Source organism: Amblyraja radiata, chromosome 12 (genome assembly GCF_010909765.2).
Source record: "Amblyraja radiata isolate CabotCenter1 chromosome 12, sAmbRad1.1.pri, whole genome shotgun sequence".
NCBI classification, from domain to species: domain Eukaryota; kingdom Metazoa; phylum Chordata; class Chondrichthyes; order Rajiformes; family Rajidae; genus Amblyraja; species Amblyraja radiata.
This window is the reverse complement of record NC_045967.1, coordinates 20,444,292-20,467,235: the sequence shown is the minus strand read 5'-3', so window position 1 is coordinate 20,467,235 and position 22,944 is coordinate 20,444,292. Positions and strand designations below refer to the sequence as shown.

At 42.2% G+C, this 22,944-nt stretch overlaps 1 protein-coding gene across 1 annotated transcript in view; it reads left to right on the top strand.

Annotated features, from left to right (window-relative positions):
- LOC116978986 (transmembrane 9 superfamily member 2-like) overlaps window positions 1-22,944 on the top strand; it is a 74,309-nt gene that overhangs the window by 5,918 nt on the left and 45,447 nt on the right. Inside the window, exons 2-8 of the mRNA XM_033030321.1 lie at window positions 8,414-8,481; window positions 10,672-10,765; window positions 12,503-12,630; window positions 14,534-14,663; window positions 15,544-15,671; window positions 16,187-16,301; window positions 21,878-21,957. Of these exons, the coding sequence (XP_032886212.1) occupies window positions 8,414-8,481; window positions 10,672-10,765; window positions 12,503-12,630; window positions 14,534-14,663; window positions 15,544-15,671; window positions 16,187-16,301; window positions 21,878-21,957 (743 nt within the window). The remainder of the gene's footprint in view (window positions 1-8,413; window positions 8,482-10,671; window positions 10,766-12,502; window positions 12,631-14,533; window positions 14,664-15,543; window positions 15,672-16,186; window positions 16,302-21,877; window positions 21,958-22,944) is intronic.

Here is a 22,944-nt window from a genome sequence, read left to right as displayed (position 1 = left end):
CAGTTTAATTAATCCATCTTTATGGATTAAAACAAATAATAACATTAGGATTTAAAACACATTTGATTGCATTCCATTATCAAACATAGTCAATTTTCGCGCTGAAGACATTTCCAGCACAGGGTCGGGAGGGGGGGGGGTGCTGTGAATCAGTGCGGGACAAATAGATGGTGAGGGGGGGGGGGGGGGGGGGGGTTGAGAAGGCAAGGTGCGGGATGGATGGATTGAGGCAGGGGAATTAGTGCGTGTTGGTTGGAATAGGTAAATTTGTGAGGGGAGAGCGCGGGGGATGTCAGCGGAGATGAATGGGGTGGATCCGTACGGGATTGACGGGGTACATCAGTACAGGATGAATGGGTTGATCAGTACAGGATGAATGGGTGATCAGTACAGGATGAATGGGGGGGGGGGGGTCAGTACAGTGTGGATTGGAGGATCTATGCAGGATGAATGGGGGGTTCACTGCAGGATGGATGGGAGATCACTACAGGATGAATGGGGGGGGGGGCAGTGCAGTGTGTATCGGAGGGTCTGTGCAGGATGAATAGGAGGGGATCAGTACAGGATGAATGAGGGGATCAGTACAGGATGAATTGGGGGAGGCAGTACAGGATGGATGGGAAAGGGGGTGAGTACAGGATGAATTGGGGGACCAGGGTAGGATGGATGGGGGGGGGGGGTGGCAGGAGAATCAATGCGAGGTGGATATGGCGTTCAGTGCAGGATGAATAGATGGCGGGGGGGGGAGGGGGGTAGATGGGGAGGGGAGCACAGGGGATGTCAGACTGAATCGAGGCGGGAATGATGATCGGGGAGAGGAGGGGTCCCAAGATAAGGGGGGCGTACAAGAGAGAGAGAGAGAGGGGGGGGGGAGGTGGGGAGGAAGGAAGGTCAGCGCTCATCGGACACGGACGGTGTCATCGCCCCGCTGCCTTGGCCATTCCTGTCCACCGCCAAGTGCCGCCGCCAAAGGGGGAGGCAGTTGGGATCTCCTCGCCACCGCCTCCCCTCCTCCGCCAGCCAACACGAAGGTGCGGGGCCGAGCGGTGCAGGTGCCTCAGACGGTGGAAGGGGGCCTTCCCCTCCCTCCCTCCTCCCGGCCTCGGCATGTGGGAGGGTTTGTTTTGAAAGCGGTATCGCCGTTAGTGGAGTGGCAAGCAGCGGCCGCTATTAGAGTGGGTGGGTGCTGGAGGAGGAGGAGCCGCTGTCGCTGTGGCCGCTGCTGTGCGGGCCCGTCATTCCCTCCGACCCTTCGTCACCCCACACCCCGTATCTTTGCTCCTCACTACGTCGCCGCTGCCGACACGAAACGTCACGTTCCTTTTCTCCAGAGATGCTGCCTGACTCGCTGAGTTAGTCCAGTTTTTCGTGTCTATCTTCGGTATCAACCAGTATCTGCAGTGCCAAGCCTGGCAAAATGACTCGGCATTTAGGTTGCCCGGCGGCACTTTGGGTGGTCATTGGCACCCGGGCAACCGCTAATTTCGAGCCCTGCAGATGAAGGCAATTTTAGAAATTAAAGCCAATGCAACAACTATCCCACTAACTACTTCTAAGACACGAGGCTCAAAGCCTGGAGACATGTCAGCTCGTAGTCCCACAATTCGCTCGGTATCACTGCCCTAATGATTGTGATTTTCTGGAGTTCCCCTTTCCCTTCCAATTCCCAAATTGCAGCTATTTCCGGGACATTACTTGCATATTGAACACGGATGCAAAATATCTCTCCGTTAATGAACTCCCCAGACTGGTTTTCTGTCGAATCTATGGCCAAATCCTTTAACTCTTCTTTTGGTTCTAACTATATTTTAATGTGCTTCTGGTTAGCTTCTTTTCGGGTTCAAATTTTCTTTCCTGGTAATTTTCAAGCCATTCATTTGTGTTTTTAAATTCCCTCCAGCCTTTTGATTTGCCACTTTGTTTAATTTAATTTGATGCTTTCCTTTATATTTATCTTTAAATGCTATTTTTAACTATTTAGTTTGAGGGACAAGGAATAGGTCATAACTATTTAGAAAATGCAACAATACAGCGCAGTAACAGGCCCTTCAGCATGTGATATCAGTGCTAACCGTGATGCAAATTAAACTTGTCCCATTGCCTGCACATGGTCCATATACCTTTATTCCCTGCATGTTCACGTGCCTTTCTAATTGCCTCTCAAAGGTTGCTATTGTCTACACCCACCTCTACCCCTGGTAACATGTTCTAGGTACCTAATGCAGTGTTTAAAAGAAAATTGTCACAAACATCTCTCTTAAACTTTCTCCTTCTTACCGCAAAGCTCTCTAGTGTTTGATATTTCAACTCTGGAGGGGAAAAATACTCTGCCTATATCTTCCATGCCTCTTGTTATTTTAAATACAGCAAACACGTGTTATAACAGTCCACGGGGAGGGAATGGTGTCCGTCATTGCCGATTGTCCCATATAATTGAGTAAGGTATTATCATTGTATGTACTTGAATCAAAAGAACGACAGATGGTGGTTAATTCACAAAAGGACACAAAATGTTGGAGAACTCAATAGGTCAGGCAGCATGTCTGAAGAACATGGATAGGTGATATCGGATCCCTTCAGACTTATTCGGTCTGCTGAGTTACCCAGCACTGTGTCGTTGCACCTAAGACTAGGCGTCAATGCTGCTGGTCTGCACCAACAAGCCCTTCACCAGCTGATGCAGCTGTTGTTCCAGCTCACATTGTAGCCCCTGGCTTGCGATGCTTTCTTCAGGCTGCTGACACGGTCACCGTGGGGCTCCCTCCCCTCTCACCAGCTGTCACTTCTTCCTTTTGCCTGTTGATTTGTCTGCTCCCCACTTCCAAGATGGAGTATGTTGGCGACCGGGGAGAAAGAGGAGGAGATGGGTGGCAGGTCTGGGGGAGAGGCTGAGTGGACAAGACAACAGGAAAAGGAGGGGCAGGGGGCAGGCGGCCAAGTGGACAAAGTGACGGGTGGAGGAGGCCGTGGTGGGGGAGAAGGTGCCAAGTGGACAAGGTGGAGGGAGGTGGAGGAGGAGCAGGCAAACAAAGCTGGAAGGGGATAGAGGCTGAGTGGACAAAGTGACGTCTGACAGAAGAGAAGCGGCGGTGAGATGGGAGGAAGCCCCACGGTGTCCCTGATCCGATATCAGTGCTGTAAGTGAAGAGGGCCATCTGATGGATTTGCGAGCTGGAGGCGGCATCAGCAGGTCTGATTGCTATAACCAAAATCCATTATAAAGGCACCATTAAAACGAGGTTTTCCTGTACTTCTTTCAGGTCTACCTGCAATCTCTGATGCTCCAGAGAAAACAGTCAGATTCTGTTGAACCACTTCTTTGCTACTATTCTCTCATGCAGATGATATCTTGGTGATCCTCTTCCATGCCATCTCCAAAGGCTCCATTTCCTTCCTGTAATATGGTGACTAGAACTGTACACGATACCCCATATGTGGCCTCACCAAAGTTCTGTACTGCTACAGCATGACGATAACTTTTATATTCGGTGCCCCAAGCCTGCCATTGGTGTTGCCATGTTCAAGGAGCTATGCACTTGCACCTTGCGATCCCTCTGTGCACCAATGATCCAAAGAGACATGCCATTTACTCTCTATTTTCCCATTTTAACCTCCCAAAATGCAACACATTACGTTTTCTCTGATTAAATTCCATCTGCCATTTCTGTGCCCATATCTGCAACTGATCATTATCCCGCTGTATCCTTTTGACAGCCTCCTTCACTATGCACAACTCCACCACTTTCTGTGTTGTCTGTAAACTTACTAATCAGCCCATCTTGGTTTTGTCCAAGATTTTTTAATTAATATATAGAGGCAGGGAAAGATTCATTACGTACCCACTGTCTTGTATGGCCAAGCCAATTTTAAATCTAAAATATTTGTCAACTTTAGGTGATGGGTCCTTTCCTTGAAACTATTCTTGTTGGAAATGTATTTTGGAAAAATCCCTTAAAATGCTTGCCACTGCATCCTGACTAACCAGTCACTTCACTTTAACTAGTTATAGCTTTCATTATTGCCCTTATTTAAGTTTAAAATCTGAGCTATGACCTATTCCTTGCCCCTCAAACTAAATTTATTGTGTATGAAGATCACTGACAGCTAGGGATGTTATCACAATGAGATAATTGATCTCATTAAATAGTACCAGGACTTGCACTCTGCTGGAGCCAAGTTGTTATTTCATTTTCTGGCCATGTGATATGATTCTTACCAGGGTGTACTGGCGCCTTTTTGTCCACAAAAACAGCACCACTCTATCCTGCCACGTGGTTGCAATGAGGCATGTACACCAAGTCCACAAGTGGCTTTTTGCTTTTAGCATTTCTCACATCCACCTGTACTGCTTCTGCATCATGATTTCCCGAACTTGGGTCATTCTCTTCTATCGCATTCAGGCAATCATTAATTATCAGAAAATCTCCTCTACCTTGCACGTCTTTCTGTCTTTTCAACATGTTATGTACCCATCAATATTTGGTTCCCAATCTGTGTCACCTTGTGGCCATGTCTCTGCAAGACTGCAATTATTTGTATTTTGTGTCCTCACAATTCATCTTTGTTTCAAATGTGCATTCACATAGCCTGGATTTTTTTTTCTATTTAGTAAACTAACCTTATCCACGGAACTACCCTATAAATTGTACTCTCTACCCCTTCCTGTCAGTCTTTTACCATTTCCCATTTTTATGCCTTTTCCTCCAGCCTTTTACAGCATCTTTTCAACTTTGTTTTGTATTTGCTTCTCTTTAATTAAAATCCTTTCCCTATGGTATTGTAGCGTATCAAAGCACAATCCCATTGGTACAGATCCTACTTTCCTCAATACTGGTGTCATGAACTTAATCCACTTCTACCTTGAGCCATGCAATCATTTGTCTAATCTTAATTGTTGCATGCCAATTTGCAAGCAATTTGGGTAATAATGCAAAGCTTATTACCTTTTTCTGATTAATTATAGGCAGGACAAATAAAGATCGGTATATTTACCATCGGAAAGACATGAAAATGGGACTAGCTTAGACGGGGGGATCTTGGTTGGCATGGATGAGTTGGGTAGAAGGGCCTGTTTCCATGCTGTGTGACTCTGACTGATAGGAATTTGAGGAATAACATCTTTGAATGGAACGGGAAACTTAAGATATTATTTTCTCAACTCTCCATGATAGATGGATAGCCATTTCAGATTTGTTCCAAACTCGCTGATAAAGATTTACTTTGATATTCAATTGCCAGTCAAGTCGAAGGTGAATATGTTGAACATTCGTCTCTACTTGTCCAGCAATCTCTACATTGCTTTAGACTCCAGCTTCCATTTATTCCAAATCAATAATGCCCTTGTGGTTATATTCCTGATGTTCTATACTACTATTACTACTGCTACTACTTATGGTGTGTAGGTTATGCAGAAGTTTTGGCCTGAAAGGATTGGCTGTTTTTGTTCTTCATAGCGGTCGTGGGATTTTTGGATAGATGGCTTGATCTTTTCAACTCGAAGGGAATAGTTAATAGGAAAGTCCAAGCATCTTTTTAAGTTGGCTTGATGAAAGAATTGATAGTTCAAGCAGTTTGCATTAAGAAATGTGTTTAAAATAGATGTGGCAGTCCTGAGCATGAGCTCAATTTGAGTCTGTGTAATTTGAGTGCAACAGGTTGAGAGGTTTATTACAGTGAAGCAATTCATTGGCTGTAATTTAAGGCCAGTTCAGAATAGTTTCTTCAGAATTCTGCATTTAAATCACACTATTGTTTCAATCATTTGTGTTCGAAACTAATGTCTTCCTGTAAAGTTCTATTTGAAATTCTTGGATTCATTTACCATTCTCTTAATAATGAAGACATTGTCCAGTGGTAATAGATTGCCCCACTTTCAGTGTCCCTGACTTGTCAAGTGCTGGCCCGCTCACTTCAGGAGTTCCACAATGCAAGGATAATGCTAGAAACTTCCTTCATGACAATGCAACACAATGGACAGCAACTTGACTGCAGCGCGATCAAGGATCAATTGAGGGCACTCACGTTGACACAGGAGTAAGCTCCTCTGCCCGCTGTCCTATTATCCATTGCCCGCTGACCTGCTCTTGAGCTGGTCTCCTCACTGTCTGGTCTACATTGAAAGACTCGGACCGGGCAGCAAATGCCATGCAGTGTCACCCAACGCAGCAAGTGAGGCCATGTCCTGCTCCCGGCGGAAGTCGGAATTTACGGATTTGCGGGAAGCGGCTGACATGAGCACGGCCAGCGAGCGGCAGGAGAGAGGTGTTCAGATGGAGAGAACTGACAGAGGTGAGCGGGCCAGCAGAAGGCGCTGAGGTGGCGGCCGGTTCCGTTGTCTGGTCCCGGCGGCCGCTCGCAGCCATCCGAGCTACTTCCCTACCCGGCTACAATGCGGTGGCTCCGCGCCTGGAGCGTAGTTGCAGCGGTGAGTGAGTGAGTTGCTGGCATGATCCCCGATCCCCCTCCTTCTCAACGCTCCTGCCCTCCCCGCAACGTTACCCCTGGCCAGACTCCCCACACGCTGTGAAAGGAACTCTCTTCTTCAACATCAATCGTTCTTGATGTTGCTATACGGAGGGATAGCCAATTCTATCTTTCTAGGCTAACAACCTAACCTTCGGCCTCCAAGACGCAGATACATTTTCGGCCCTTATTTTTGGGTAAAAAGTGGCTTCATTGCCGGGAAATACGGTATTTAAAAACAAATAGCTCAAAGAAATTTACTTACCGCATTATTTGTACACGAACTCCATTCTTCTCTCTTTGTTTCTTAAGATACTCTTAAGACACGAGCAATGTTTGAAAAACTCGCCAAGAAACTTGCGCTGCGCATGCGCAGTAGGCTACTGCACAACACATGCATGCAGTCCATGGTGCAAAGGCAGAATTTCAGCTGTCTTCAGCTCCTCTTGTTATTGTCGGCTTGAAGCAGTGTCGACGGAACGTGAGCTGCACATACTTTTGCATATTACATGTACTGCGGATGGAAGACACGGGAGATTTATGCCTACTTAAGAGATCGATCTCTTAGGTAGGCATAATTCTCCCGTGCCTTTACTATTAATATTTAATAATTACCATTTTATAATTTTAGTCAGGGTAGGCACTGCCTATCTTGCCTACCCTGATGTCACGTGCCTGGTTGTCACTCTTGCCTTCATTGTGGGGTAGTTTGAAATAGCTCATAATGGATTTAGTGTGCAAATCCACTTGTGCTTGGCATGTGTATTACTCAAAAATTGATTTAGTGCAAGAATTCCAGACTGGTCATGCTGAGACGATTCAGCTGGTTCTCTGGGAGTTGTCTCATTGCCCCGCCTTCTTTGAAGCACTTACGTTCAGGTATTTACCCATTCCCCTTTCAAATATAATTAATTGTACTTTCAGGCCCTTTTCGGTTGGAATAAATCCTGACAACATTTGATGAAAATGCTGCTCACCTAACTCCCCAATAACTATCCCATATTCCTCATCAAAGCCATTCATCAAAAGTAACTGACCAGCAATAAATTAAAAGATCTAGCAGTCAGATTAATGGTATTTTGTACAATATTAAACAATGTTACCGTAATGCTGGGTTCACTGTACCGTCCATTAAACAACATTTTAGTTGACATTAATGCATAGTGGCATACTTTTGGAAACTCTGCTTTTTTTGATGTACTGTGTTCTGACCAAAGATAGACACAAAAAGCTGGAGTACCTCAGTGGTACAGGCAGCATCTCTGGAGAAAAGGAACCGGTGATGTTTTGGGTTTGGCATAAATTGCCCATGCTGACTATGTTTTATACTTCAACCTGTCCCATTTGCTTGCATTTGGCTTATCTTAAATTGGTGCATTTCACCAAAGAGCCAAGTGGCAGCTTCAGGCACAGGTTGCAAAGGAACAATGAGGTGAAAGTTATATATTCATGTTGTCTTTGAAAAATGTATCGTAGCGGAACAGCAACCTACTACAAAATTATCCTGATGTACTTGTGGTGTAGTGGTTTACGGAGCTCTGCCCACCTACAAACAATAATCAGAATTGTTATTGTAATTACCTGATTCGTACACAGGTAAAGGTGTAAGCATCTTTAATAGACATCTCAGTGTCAGATATGCAGTACATTATACGTTCAGTCTGCTGCATCTACGGAATGCAATAAACCAGTTCTAAATACTATAAGCATGCACTAGGCGGGGTTATTACTAGTAAGCATTCCGATTGGCTAACATGCAATAGCCAATCTACAGTTATTTTTACTTTGTGCAAGTGGATTACAATGTTTAAAGCAAACTGCAACTGCAAAAATGTTACCCCCTGCATTTTGAATACGTTTTCAGCGAAATTTTAACATTGGGCAAACATTTCGATTACTTTGAAATTGTATTCACAATGCAAATCTTAAACATTTTGTTTTCTGTTTTTAGTCAAACATCGAAGTATTTGTGAATAGATTGGACTCTGTGGAATCCGTCCTACCATATGAATATGATGCGTGAGTACATTTATAAATCGTCAATTAAGCTGCATTTGTGAGCATTGTACCCCAGGGTAATGAATTTTCCGAATTTCTCCCCTGTTGCAATATTGAATTGACAATCTATTCTACATATTCTTTGATCTCCATCCCCTACACCTTACACTTCCTTACCTCTGTATCTCTCTCTCCCCTGACTCAATCTGAACAAGGGCCTCAAACCAAAACGTCACCCATTCTTCTGTCCTTTGTTTCATTCCTCTTGTCATGTGATCCAACTGCTGTTTTTTATAATGTTCTAGCACAATCTCATTTATCTTGGTTAATAAAAGAAAGTGACATGTTAGATCTTAACTATCTTATTATGAACCTGTACTCCTTTTTAATAAATCCAGGTAAATTATGATTTTTTTAATGTAGTTGTTTGGCTTATTTGCTATTTCCATATACATTGCCTTGTTTGACTTGGATTGAGTTTCTGTGTGTGTTTCTGTCAAAAGTTTTCCTGCCACTTAACTGTTTACAATTATTTTTCTGCTTTTTACACTGAAGCAACTCGGAGCCAGTCATAGATTCAATTTACCATTTCCCCATGTTATGAACTGAACTTTCCTTGTCCATTCTGTGTGGCCTTGTCAAACCTTTAAAATTTAAAACCTTAACTTTTCGTGACAATTTTGTAGAACCTCGCTGGCACTATCTCCTGTAACACATTGCAGTAACTAATTTTGATTAGTTTGTGCCTTGTTTCAATGATTCATTTCAGCTCCGTATTCCCCAACAACTTGTGTGGCACACAGGCTAGACTGACTCATGTAATGATTTTGTTCTTCCCTTAATTATTGCTTGAATAATGTCACTAAATTGCTATTGCAATTCTCTGGCAACGCAACACAAACCAATGTTTTCAGCCCATTAAATCTGGTGATAAATATTTTGTGTCCTGCTATATGGTACAAATTGTCTATCGTCTAATGATTCCAAACCAACTATCTGGTATTGTGAGCAAGTGATAGTGTGGGGAACTAAAATAAATGCTGTGCCCAATTGCATTGATCCCTGGTTTTCAATCTACAGCAGTTTTAATAATAACCACTGAATTATTTGTTAGAATTTACTACATTTTAACTGTATTCAAATGTATTTGCTAACCACAACAATTGTAAGGATTAAGTACCATATGTTATTAAAATAGAAAGGAAGCATACAGGGAGCAGAAAGCAGGTGAGTTCCTATAGGATAATAAAATGTGCAAGGTGTACATTGTGAGGCTCCTTTCTTCTTTAATTACTTTTAACTTTATTTTAATAATATTTTATCCATATGTTCAGTAAACTTGGGTGTGCTACTGTTGAGGTGTGCTAATTATGTTAAGGCAGTGATTAAATACCATCTGCAATACATTCATGTACATCGACTTCAAGATCTAAATTAACAATGAAGTTCATGCCATACAGTTCTGACGAAAGGCCATTGACCTTAAATGTTACAATCCAATGGTAAGAACATTGAATTCTCCAATTTTAGGTACAACCCCTCCACCACAGCTCTTCCACACCACAGGCCTGCTCTTCCCTGTGCCCCAACTGGACTGGCACTTATTTCTCCCCTCCACCTACATTCCTTGCTTTAGCGTCACAATTTACAACTCTTCAATTTTTTTTGTCTCCAACCTTCTGGCCTTTGTCCAACCATTTGCCCTTCGAAACCCATGTCACCTGTATAAACCCATTATTTACAGGCTTTGGCTTGCTCCTCCCTGCTTCCAGCTTTATTCCCCCTGCTCGCGTACAATCAGTCTGAAGAAGAGTCCAGACCCACAATGTCATCTATCCATGTTTTCCAAATTTTGCCTGACCTGCTGAGTTACTCTAGCACTTTGTCTTTTTTGTAACAGACATGTGTCGTTCACTGTTTCTAAAATGTTAAATCCTCCATACGTCTGACCTGCTGAACATTTTAAAGTTTTCCTATATCTTCCCATATTAATATGGGGCACTGTATTTTAAAGTGGACATGCTTCTGAAATAGTTTGTTTAGTTATTAAGATTTTATTGGTTGAACATTACTTGTTGCTGTTTTCTTTTCTAAAATGTATTAAGAATATCCAAGTTTCCTACTGCCAATTGTTGCTTCCTTTAGCTGTTTACACTAGATAAGTTAAAACATGATCATGTGTATTTACAATTATATGTTATTTTTGTGAAGGTTTGACTTTTGTCAGAATGAAACTGAGAAACGTCCTTCGGAAAATTTGGGGCAAGTGTTGTTTGGTGAGAGGATTGAGTCATCACCATACAAGGTATTGTATGTACCATGGGACTTTAGATGTGATTGGTAGTAAGTGTTTTAGTACTCTTCAGCATAGCATTAAAATTGTGGTATAATTGATACAATTGGCCTTGTGTTGTGCATATTAATCTTGAGTAAAAGTAGCCATGATAATTGATAGGAAATTGTATAAAATCATCTTCCGGAATAGCAAATTAATAGTCACATGTGGGTTCATACATCATACATCGAATTGTCAAGAAGTAGGTAGAGGACTTGGACAAGGTGAAGAGGGTGAATAAAGGTGACCTTAGAGTGTGGATTCTCACATGAAATTATAATGTTACTCCAATTGTTGAGGGAAGGGCAGGACTGGCATTTTAACATCCCAGGCTATAGATGTTACAATTGTCACAGAGGGAGAGTTGCATTATTAATTAAGATGATTGTCATGTCAGTACCTACGGTATCTTAGAAGAACCGTTGAACAAGGCCATGTGGCTAGAATTTAATGAGAATGGTGATCACTTTTGCTTGGCTTATATTGCAAGTTTACCAATAGTCAACGGAAATTAGAGGGACAGTTCACAGAAAGGTTTAGGAGCAATAGGGTTATAATGGTGGGGGGTTTGAACGTTTCCAGGATTGAATGGCATTGGTTAGCGCAAGGGAATTACATGGGGTAGAATTTGATAAATGCATCCAAGAACAATAGGTTTATAATAGTGGGTGGTATTTTACTACGGTAAAACCAGGATCGTTTTTCCAAGAGATGGGGCAATTTTGGACATTTAAGAAATGAACATGGGTAGGTGGTCGAAGGGTCGATTGCAGAACTCTTTGGAATCAGCCACCACAAAGCAGTTCTAGAGGGGATAAGGCTGGTCCTCAAGTCATGGTCATAAATTTGGGAAGGTTGTGGGATGGTGAAGACTGATCTTAATGGCTCAAAAGAGGAACTGAGAGAAGTGGATTGAGAGCAGATGCTTGCATCTCTTTTGAGAGAGTTGGTAAGAGTTCAGAACCAGCATGTTCCAGTGACAATGAAAGGTATAGATAGCATGATGAATGATGGAATCTTGGATGGCAAATGGCATGGAAGATTTGATCAGGAACAGAAAACCAGCATATCACAGGTACAGGCAACCGGAGTCGAGCGATGCTCAAGGAATATAGAAAGTGTAGGAGAGAATTGAAGAGCAAAAAGAGGCAATGAAATATCCTTGATAGGCTAGATTGTAGAATAGAGAGAAACTGCTGGCTAAAGAGGAAGTGTGGGATATTAGAATAACTAGCCTTCTCTTGCAGATAGTCAGCATGAGTCTAATGGCAAAACCATGAAACCTCTTTAGTTCTGTGATATGAAATTGAAAGAAGGATGTAAATTAAAATGCATATGGACAATTAAAGTTGAAATAATTTGCAAGTGATATTGCAACAAGTCTTCACTGTTCATAAAGTATCTTGGTAGAGATTATTGTATTGATTGGTGATGCATTGACAGCGTTGAATGCAACATTTGTATTAAGGTGGAAAAGATCACTGTTGCAAATCTTCATTTTGTATTTTTAAGAAAAACCTGTTTTGCCAATACAGAGATAAAATCAGTAATTGCTAACTTCCTTGGTTATCTTCTTTCTCCAAAGCAGCCAAATATTCAAGTCTAATGTGCTCAATGTGTTCATTATTTTTTTACAGGCAGCAGGTTAATTATAATTAATATAAAAAAACCATGAGATACTAATTATTGTTTTTTTCCATCCAACAGTTTACCTTTAACAAACCTGAAACATGTAAACCGATTTGCATAAAATCCTATGAACCAAAAGATAAAGGGAGTGTTGACAAACTGTCGTTCTTAAAGAAAGGAATTCTCCTAAATTACCAGCATCATTGGTAAGTTCCTGAAGGTTTCTAGACATTAATGACTTTTCAGTTCCTGTCATTCCTATGAATTTAAATGGCTGACATCAGCAAGCACCCTGAGAGAAATTATAAAATGATGAGATGAGCAAATAAGATAAATAGTCAATCTTTTTCCAAAGGTGGAAAGGTCAATTACCAGAGTGCATAGAATGAAGGTTTAACTAAGGGGTTAAGTTTAAAGAAGATTTGTAATAAAAGTTTTTCTTCAACCTGAGTGTGGGTACTTGGAACACTCTGCCAGGGTAAGGGGTGAAAGCAGATACAACAGCAGACGTATGGACTAGCAATGAATGGAGGGATATGGACCATGTGCAAGCAGATGGTATTTGTTTAAATTGACATCATGGTTGGCACAGACTTGGTTGGCCGAGGTCCTGTATTGTTCTATGTAGTGGTGATTGTGGGTAATGTGACGGGAAGTGGCAGCATTTCGACAGTATAGCTGCAAAGTTTGTGAAGGAGAGAAATGTGATCCTCTATTTGAATGCATGGAACTCAACCACAACTGGCAATTATTTGGGTGGAGTGTAGAAGGTAAATTGAACAATTAGGTTAATAAGGTATGGTAATAGTTATTTAAATATTCCCTTATTCTTGATGTACATTCCTAAGGAGGCAACAGATTTCATGGGTAAAATGATCAGTCCATTTGTAGCTGCAGCGTAGCAGAAAATAATAGTCGGCCTAAGGACTTGGAGAATTTTACAAAGTAATTGAGCTAGCAATAACGGGAGATTTAATAGGGGGAAAAGTAAATTAAAACGCCAAACATTTGGTATGCCTTCATGGTATAAAGCAATGAATTTTGTGCAAAGATGAGTTGGGTTAATTGGCTAATTTAAATTTTGTCTTGCGTAGTCAGTTTGCAAAAGAATGTAAGATTTGATGAGCATCTGAGAGAATACATTGCAGAGCTACAGAGCAATGGGACTGAGGATAGGATGGTTCTCCAGGTGACCAGTGTGAACCTGATGGCTGAAAACACTGATTCCTGTGAGCTAATAATGAAGGATGTAGTAATCAGAATGGCAAGTTGTAACAAGAGAACTAGATTTGCGGATCAATGCCAAGAATTAAGCTGTTTATGTTAAGATTGTATAGTTGTAGCCTCAACTGAGGCAAGAGAGTGAAGACTTTGTATGCAGAAACTGGTGAAATGTGAGTTAAAAGATGATTGCAATTTGGTTCAGTTTTGAACATAGCACAGGAATAGTTGCTTTGACCCGCCATGTCTGAGCTGGAAATGATGCCAAGTTAATACCTTCTACATTGCCTCCGCCCTCAATCTTGGCATATTTATGTGTCTATCTAAATGCCTCTATTATATCTGGCTTCATCACCACCACCACCACTTATGCTCTTTGGCTTTGGGGTGGAGTACACAATGCAGGAAGCACTCCTTTCCTCATCGTCTGCTCCGGCTGACCCTTAAGTTGAGGAAGTACTGACATTCAGATCAAGCATTTGGTGTTTCCTAAACTCCTGCACTATGGGACATGCAAAGTATTCTCAAGTTACCACAGACTGCGGTAATACAAATTATAGATCTTGTGTATTTCCCCACCCCATCCCAACACCCACATAAACTCAAGATTGTAACCATAAATCCTCGCGACTTTTCTTCCTCTTAGGACATTCCGTTGCCCAAACTGTCTTCTCTCCCCTTTCTGAGGCTTGGTGTCTCATTTGATTGTGCTCCAGTGATTGTGCTTCTACCTTCAAGTGTATACTATATAAACGTTGGACCTTTTTTGCTGGCTCACCAATTGAAAAAATAAGCACATTTATCTTAAAGAATATTTTCTAAGATTTTCTGAGTTTTGATTTATTTTTAATCTTGCTATTTGAAAGTTAATTGTTGTACATTTTGTAGGATTATTGATAACATGCCTGTCTCATGGTGCTATGATGTAGAAGATGGTCAAAAGTTTTGCAATCCAGGATTTCCCATTGGCTGCTTTGTTACACAAGATGGCCACCCAAAGGATGCCTGTGTCATCAACGTAAGTTGATTTGCTTGAAAACGTGTTTCTGCTCAAATAGTGCACCATCGGTTTCTTAAAGTTGGTGTGTTAATGGTCCTTACGCAGAATTACATTGAATTTACAAAGCACAAATGAACACTTTATGAGAGTTTATGTGCACTACAAATATCCAACCACCTTCATCACAGCAATTTGTTCTTTTGTTTCTTTCTGACTTGATGGGAAGCTGTGTATCAGTGCTGCATATTGGAACTACACTAAAACTATTCTTGTATTTACCTAAGTTTACTGAATTATTTTGTTTATGGACACTTCTATTCCATTTATGCATCAACATTTATCCATCCACTTGCCAACAATTCTTTCAACGAGCAGTGCATGCCACTCCACAGTGTCGCTGACAAATGTTTCTGTTGGGACCTAATTTGATTCTCTCTTCAGTTTCTATGATTCTATTTGCATTTTACAATGTGTAGAGCAGATCTGTTGTCAGTAACTCGAGTATAGTCAAACCAATATTCCAATTTACTTTTGAATTATGTTAGCGTCAAGTTGAATCTCAACATTTTTTAGCCTTTCCGACCGTAAACATTTGTCTCTGGGGTCCCTCTGTTGCATCTGACTTTATTTTTAAAAGACCAACTTAACTTTGACTGCAGTTAGAAATTTGTCGCCTTGGCATTGGCATTTTGGTTCAAGTTTACTTTTATCTTGGTAATAATGTTTGACCAACTTCAGAAGTTGATCAATACTTTGTCGGTTTTGAAACTGATAATTTTCTCTCCTTTTATAATTAAAGAGTTATTTTTCTGTGAATTGAGTAATCACGATGTATCTTTTGTCTTGGCGCTCTTGGATTTTGTTTGCTTCCAGTTTAAGCTCCTTTTGTATTTTACAGTCTGAATTCAATAAGAAGAACACCTACTACATTTTCAATCACGTGGATATCTTCATCACTTATCACAAAGGAACTAGCAAAGAATGGGAAGGTGCAAGATTGGTTGCTGCAAAATTAGTACCCAAAAGGTAACGTCAGTAGTGTTTTTGGAAGGTTTTGTGTGTGATACTTGATGTAGTTGCACTGAAGAGGGTGCAGTGGAGATTCATCAGGGTGTTGTCTGGATTGGAGGACTTTAGCAACTGGATGGCTATTTTCCCTGGAGTGAAATAGGCTGAGGTTTGTTATAGAGGTATCTCAGTTTGTGAAGTGCAACAGTGACCAGAATGTTTTTCTACGGTGGGGCTATCAACAACAGGATGAGAGGAGGCAATTTTAAAGGGTACTAGAAGGTATTAGGACAGACACTTAGATACTGGTATTAGCGTAGATGGGTAAAACAGTCGGCATGGATGTGGTGGGCCAAAAGATCTGATTCTTTGCTGCACGCCTCTGTGACTCCATCTTTTGTCAATGTGCACCATTTCAGAGTTCTTCTAAATATTGTGGAAGTCTGATGGAATCTTACATGACAGTATGTGACAGAAGACGTATTATGGTCTGTTAATGTTTTAAACAGTGCTTTTTAATTTAACCATTTTAGTTACAACCATGCGGACCTAAACCACCGAAATTGTGATGGACCTCCGATGGAAATTCCTGCTGAAGACAAGGATAAGAAAATAAATATTGTGTATACCTATTCGGTTACATTTACAGTAAGTAGCTCCAATTAGTTTGTCAGAGCACCAGGGTCCTTGTACAATGTGTAGGAAGGAACTGCAGATGCTGGTTTAAACCAAAGATAGCACAAAAAGTCAAGTCAAGTCACATTTATAGCACATTTAAAAAACAACTCTCGTTGACCAAAGTGCTTTACATTGGTGGAGGTACTAACGTTGGTTCATAGATTAAGTACATACATACATATAGCCCTCCCTCAGAGGACGTCAAGAAAAGCTTGAGAGTAAAGATGAGTTTTAAGTCTCGACTTAAAAGAGTCGATGGAGGGGGCAGTTCTGATGGGAAGAGGGATGCTGTTCCACAGTCTCGGAGCTGCAACCGCAAAGGCGCAGTCGCCCCTGAGCCAAGGTTTTTAACGTGAGATTTGAGTGGTGGGGTAAGGCTTCCAAGGCTGCCTGCTATCGTTTTGATTGAGTCTGAGGGGCCGAGAAGGATGACTTCAGACTTACTCTCGTTTAGTTGGAGGAAGTTCTGGGCCATCCAATACTTTATATCCTCGAGTGGAGTAACTCAGTGGAACAGGCCTTGTCCTGCTGAGTTACTTCAGCTGAGTTACATCAGCTTTTTGTATCTATCTTCGACATAGATATAATAGAAACCAGGGGGGCAAGATTTTCCATTCAAGGCGGTAAGTATATGAAATGAGCTGCCACAGGAGGTAGTTGAGGCAGACATTATAACAACATTATAAAAGACCCTTGGCCAGGTACAGTGCATTCAGAAAGTATTCAGACCCCTTCACTTTTTTCACATTTTGCGCAGCATTATTTTAAAATGGATTTAATTCTTTTTTTTATCATCAATCTAAACACAATACCCCAGAATGAAGAAGCAAAAACGGATGTTTAGAAATTTTTGCAAAGTAATTAAAAAGAAATAACTGAAATATCACATTTACATAAGTATTCAGACCCTGTGCTGTGACACTCCAAATTGAGCTTAGGCTCATCCTGTTTCCATTGATTATCCTTGAGATGTTTCTATAACTTGATTGGAGTCCACCAGTGGTACATTAAATTGATTGGACATGATTTGGAAAGGCACACACGTGTCTATATAAGGTCCCACAGACAGTGCATGTCAGAGCAAAAATCAAGCCATGAAGACGAAGGAATTGTCTGTAGACCTCCGAGACAAGATTGTGTCAAGACATAGATCTGGAGAAGGGTATAAAACAATTTCTGCAGCATTGCAGGTCCCGAAGAACACAGTGGCCTCCGACATTCTTGAATGGAAGAACATGGAACCACCAGGACTCTTCATAGAGCTGGCCGCCCGGCCAAACTGAGCAATCGGGGGAGAAGGGCCTTGGTCAGGGAGGTCACCAAGAACCTGATGGTCACTCTGACAGAGCTCCAGAGTTCCTCTGTGGAGATGGGAGAACCTTCCAGAAGGACAACTATATCTGCAGCACTCCACCAATCAGGCCTTTATGGTAGAGTGGCCAGACGGAAGCCACTCCTCAGTAAAAGGCACATGACAGCCCGCTTGGAGTTTGCCAAAAGGCTGCTAAAGGATTCTCTGGTCTGATGAAACCAAGATTGAACTCTTTGACCTGAATGCCAAGCGTCACGTCTGGAGGAAACCAGGCACCGCTCATCACCTAGCCAATACCATACCTATGGTGGTGGCAGCATCATGCTGTGGGGATGATTTTCAGTGGCAGGAACTGGGAGACTAGTCAGGATTGAGGAAAAGATGAACGGAGCAAAGTGCAGAGAGATCCTTGATGAAAACCTGCTCCAGAGCGTTCTGGACCTCAGACTGGGGCGGTGGTTCACCTTCCAACAGGACAATGACCCGAAGCACCCAGCCAAGACAACTCAGGAGTGGCTTTGTGACAAGTCTATGAATGTCCTTGAGTAGCCCAGCCAGAGCCTGGACTTGAACCCGATCGAACATCTCTGGAGGGACCTGAAAATAGCTCCCCATCTAACCTGACAGAGCTTGAATGGATCTGCAGAGAAGAATGGGAGAAATTACCCACATACAGGAGTGCCAAGCTTGTAGAGTCATACCCAAGAAAACCCGAGGCTGTAATCGCTGCCAAAGGTGCCTCAACAAAGTACTGTGTAAAGGGTCTGAATACTTATGTAAATGTGATATATCAGTTATTTTTCATTACTTTGCAAAAATTTCTATATATCTGTTTTCGCTTTTTTATTATGGGGTATTCTGGGGTATTGTGTGTAGATTGATGATAAAAAAATAATTTAATCCATTTTAGAATAAGGCTGTAATGTAACAAAATGTGGAAAAAAGTGAAGGTGTCTGAATACTTTCTGAATGCACTGTTCATGGTTAGAGGGATATGGATTAAACATGGGCAAATTTGGACTAGCTTAGAGAGGGTATATTGGCCAGAATGGATAAGTTAGGCTGAATAGCCTGCTTGCGTGCTGCGTGATTCTGACTCCTATATCATGCCCAGAAGGTAGAAGAGAGAAAATGTCATTAGTTCATATCATTCAATAGAAAGATAGCATGATTATAGTTTATTACTCAGTTTCAGGTCCAAGTGAAGAATTGATCTGTACGGTTATGAATGTAAAATCCTTCGGGGGGGGGGGGGGGGGGGGAAGCAGAGTTCCTTCCTTCAAGGATGTCGGTGAACCAGACGGTTCTGGTTCATCCTCTCAGCTCTGTTAATTCTGAACCTAAATACTTGAATTTAAATTTCCAGATTATTGATCATCAGCAATATTTACTGTTGTTATATTACATTGCAACCAAAATTGTGTGAGCTTTACGACTTATAAACACATAATCTTTGGGCTTGGAATCACAACTGTCCCAATTAAAGATTGAAAATCCAATTATTCTTCTTGATCCAATTATTAGTCTGTGAGCAGTGGTAAGAGATTTATGTTCTAGTTTTCTTTGCTGTCGCCATGCATAAAGCAAGTGAAAAACATGAAACGTTTTATATTCTTTAATACTATAACTGTCACAATTACTGTTCGTTGTGTAGAACTTAGTACTTAAATTGCTATCTGAGATGTCACTCATTTTGATTATTTACAGTCAGATGAAATCCTTTGGTGTTGAGAAGCATGACTGTTGAGCAGTGTTTGTACAACGACAAATTATGCGATGGGCCGAGACCATTTGTACCAATATGCCTCTTGCTGCCTTTCAAAAACAACTATGTAATTCCAGATTTCTTAGCTTTTCCCACAACCTTGTAAAAACAATTCCCTTCAATTAATTATTTAATTGCTGTATGAATGCTATTACATTTGCTTTCAAGATGGTTTCACAAAGCATGTTTGAGATTACACTGCTCTATTTTAAATCTTCACACCTTGGCGCTGGTTTTTATCCTCTAGTTTTGAGACCAAATGCCACTTTTTTTTTTCCATCATAGACCATTGACCAGTGCAGCACGGGGACAAGACCTTTAGCCCATGGTGTCTGTGCTGACCATGATACTAAATTATATTTACCCTGTCTCCTTCATGATTCTCTTGCATCTTCCCTTAACATATCCAAAGTTGCCATGTAGCAGACTAACTACGATGTTGTTCTGGGAAAACTCCTCAACTTTCTCTCCCAGACTTTGACATTCTTCTAAAGGTATGGAGGCCAAAATTAAATGCTAAGGTCTGGTTTGTGCTGACCTCAGCGACTGAAACTCAAGACCTGGACCTAACTGTAGTGCTGCAAGATAAGCAACTCCAGAACTTGTTGACGGAGAAGGCCAAATCTGGAGTGCCATGACTATCTAGATTACACTTCTTCCCACCCTGCTTCCTGTAAGGACTCCATCCCCTACTCCCAATTCCTCCGTCTACGCTGCATCTGCTCCCAGGATGAGGTGTTCCACCAGGGCATCGGAAATGTCCTAATTCTTCAGGGAACGGGGGTTCCCCTCCCCTACCGTAGATGAGCCTCTCACCAGGGTCTCTTCCATACCCCACAACACTGCTCTCTGTCCCCATCCCCCCCACTCGGAACAAGGGCAGAGTCCCCCTAGTCCTCACCTTCCACCCCACTAGCCGTCGCATAGAACAAATAGTCCTCCGTCATTTTCGCCACCTCCAACGTGACCCCACCACTCGCCACATCTTCCCATCTGCCCACCTGTCCGCTTTACGCAAAGATGGTTACCTCCATAACACCCTCGTCATGTCTTCCCTTCCCACCCGCACCACCTCCTCCCCGGGCACTTTCCCTTGCAACCGCAAGAGATGCTACACTTGTCACTTTACCTCCCCCCCCCGACTACATTCAAGGACCCAAGCAGTCGTTCAAGGTGTGACAGAGATTCACCTGCACCTCCCCCAACTTCATCGATTGCACCCGCTGCTCTAGATGTCAGCTGATCTACATCGGTGAGATCAAGAGTAGGCTTGGCGATCGTTTCGCCGAACACCTCCGCTCGGTCCGCTTTAACCAACCTGATCACCCTGTGGCTCAGCACTTCAACTCCCCCTCTAATTCCGAATCCGACCTCTCTGTCCTGGGCCTCCTCCATTGCCAGAGTGAGGACCACCAGAAACTGGAGGAGCAGCACCTCATATTCCGCTTGGACGGTCTGCACTACAGCGGCCTGAACATTGACTTCTCCAATTTCCGGTAGCCCTTGCTGTCTCCTCCCCTTCTCAGCTCTCCCTCAGCCCTCTGGCTCCTCCTCTTCCTTTCTACTTCCCGCCCCCCCCACTCTGCATCAGTCTGAAGAAGGGTTTCGGCCCGAAACGTTGCCTATTTCCTTCGCTCCTTAGATGCTGCCGCACCCGCTGAGTTTCTCCAACATTTTTGTCTACCAACAAAACGCAATCTCTGGAAATGGCATCATTTGTTCAGGTTGGATATGATGCAGCATCCGAGATTCCATCTACCTGAATTTGGTTTGTAACACATCGGTTTGATGTCACTTTCCAGATTGTGCTGATGTATTCAGGGATGCAAGGGTCTGTGAGATGAGCCCTCTGTGTCAGGCCTAGGTAAAAACTGATATTGGCAGATGGTGTCCAGGGACCGTGTCAATGCAATGCTTCAGCAAAGTAAGCTAAGTTTGACTATTAGGCTATTAGGCTATATATTTTCAATTGTATCTTTTTGGTAGACTCCTTGAATTGCCTATCTGCAGGGTATCCAGAGTTCCAATGATCTTGATGCATTCTGTTTAAAAAAAATGTCACCAAATGTGGACATGCTAACCTCTCAGCACTTGATTTGTGAGCTGCAGATGAAGGAAAAAATGTTGTGTTGTATGAAGTGAATAAGTGAATCAATTTCAGAATCAAATGGCAGCTTGCAACTTTATGAAACTCATAAAACACTCTTGGGTCTGTGTGTGTTTGCAATTTATGTCAACAGGTTGGATTAAATATTTATGACCATTGGTTCTGTGTTCAAAAATGGCTAGATTACCTTTTAAAATATCACTTTCATTCTGAAATGTAGTATTTTTGATTGTGTTTGACTGATTTGTGAATTGAAAAGCATACTTATGACTTTAATTGATCTGTTCCTTATTGTTCAGTGCCATGATTTGTTTGTTAAAGATGTATCCTCACAATCATAATGCTTTTTTTTTCATTTCTAGGAAGATGATAAGATAAAGTGGGCTTCCAGATGGGATTACATTTTGGAGTCCATGCCACACACAAATATTCAGTGGTTTAGGTATGTTTTGCTTTCTGTCTTGTAAATGCATATCAATCCCATCGGCACCTTTCCTGCACAAGGTTCCAAGCTTCTATTTGATGTAATTATATACAGTTCTCAACTTGTCATCGAGTGGAGTCACAGTAATATAGGCTTCTCATAGATGATTATAGTACAGCACGGAAACTACCAGCCATGTAAATCTAAATTACGTTCTCTCAGTGGCAAGGATACCTTTTTGTTTTTGGATCAGGGGACCAAAACTGTACACACTATTCCAGGAATAGTCTCGCCAAGGCAATTTCAGCCAAGCATCTGCACTCAATCCTTTTGTAATAAAGATTAACATAAATTTGCAGGAATGAACTGCAGATGCTGGTTTAAACCGAAGATAGACACAAAAAGCTGGAGTAGCTTAGCGGGACAGGCAGCATCTCAGGAGAGAATGAATAGGTGACGTTTTGGCTCGAGACCCTTCTTCAGACTGGTTAGGGATAAGAGAAATGAGAGATATAGACGATTATGTAGAGAGACATAAAAAACAATGAGGTTGACGGAAGTGCAAGTGAGCCTCTGCCTAACCTGAAAGGACTGGACAGAGTCAAGGGAGGAGGTCTTGGGACAGATGTTACATCTTCTGCGGTTGCAGGGGAAAGTAGCTGAGAAGGGGGTGGTTTGGGTCGGAAGGGATGAGTTAACCAGGGATTTGCGGAGGGAATAGTCTCTGCGGAAGGAGGAAAGGGGTGGAGATTGGAAGATGTGATTAATGTTGGGATCCCGTTGGAGGTGGCGAAAATTTTGAAGGATTATGTGTTGTATGCGACGACTGATAGGGTGAAAGGTAAGGACTAGGGGAACTCTCTGTTGTGACTAGGGGGAGGGGAGCAAGGGTGGAGCTGCGGGGTAAAGATGAGACATGAGTGAGGGCCTCATCCAAGATGGGAGAGGAGAACCCTATTCCTTAAAGAATTAGGACATCTCGGATGTCCTGGTATGGAACACCTC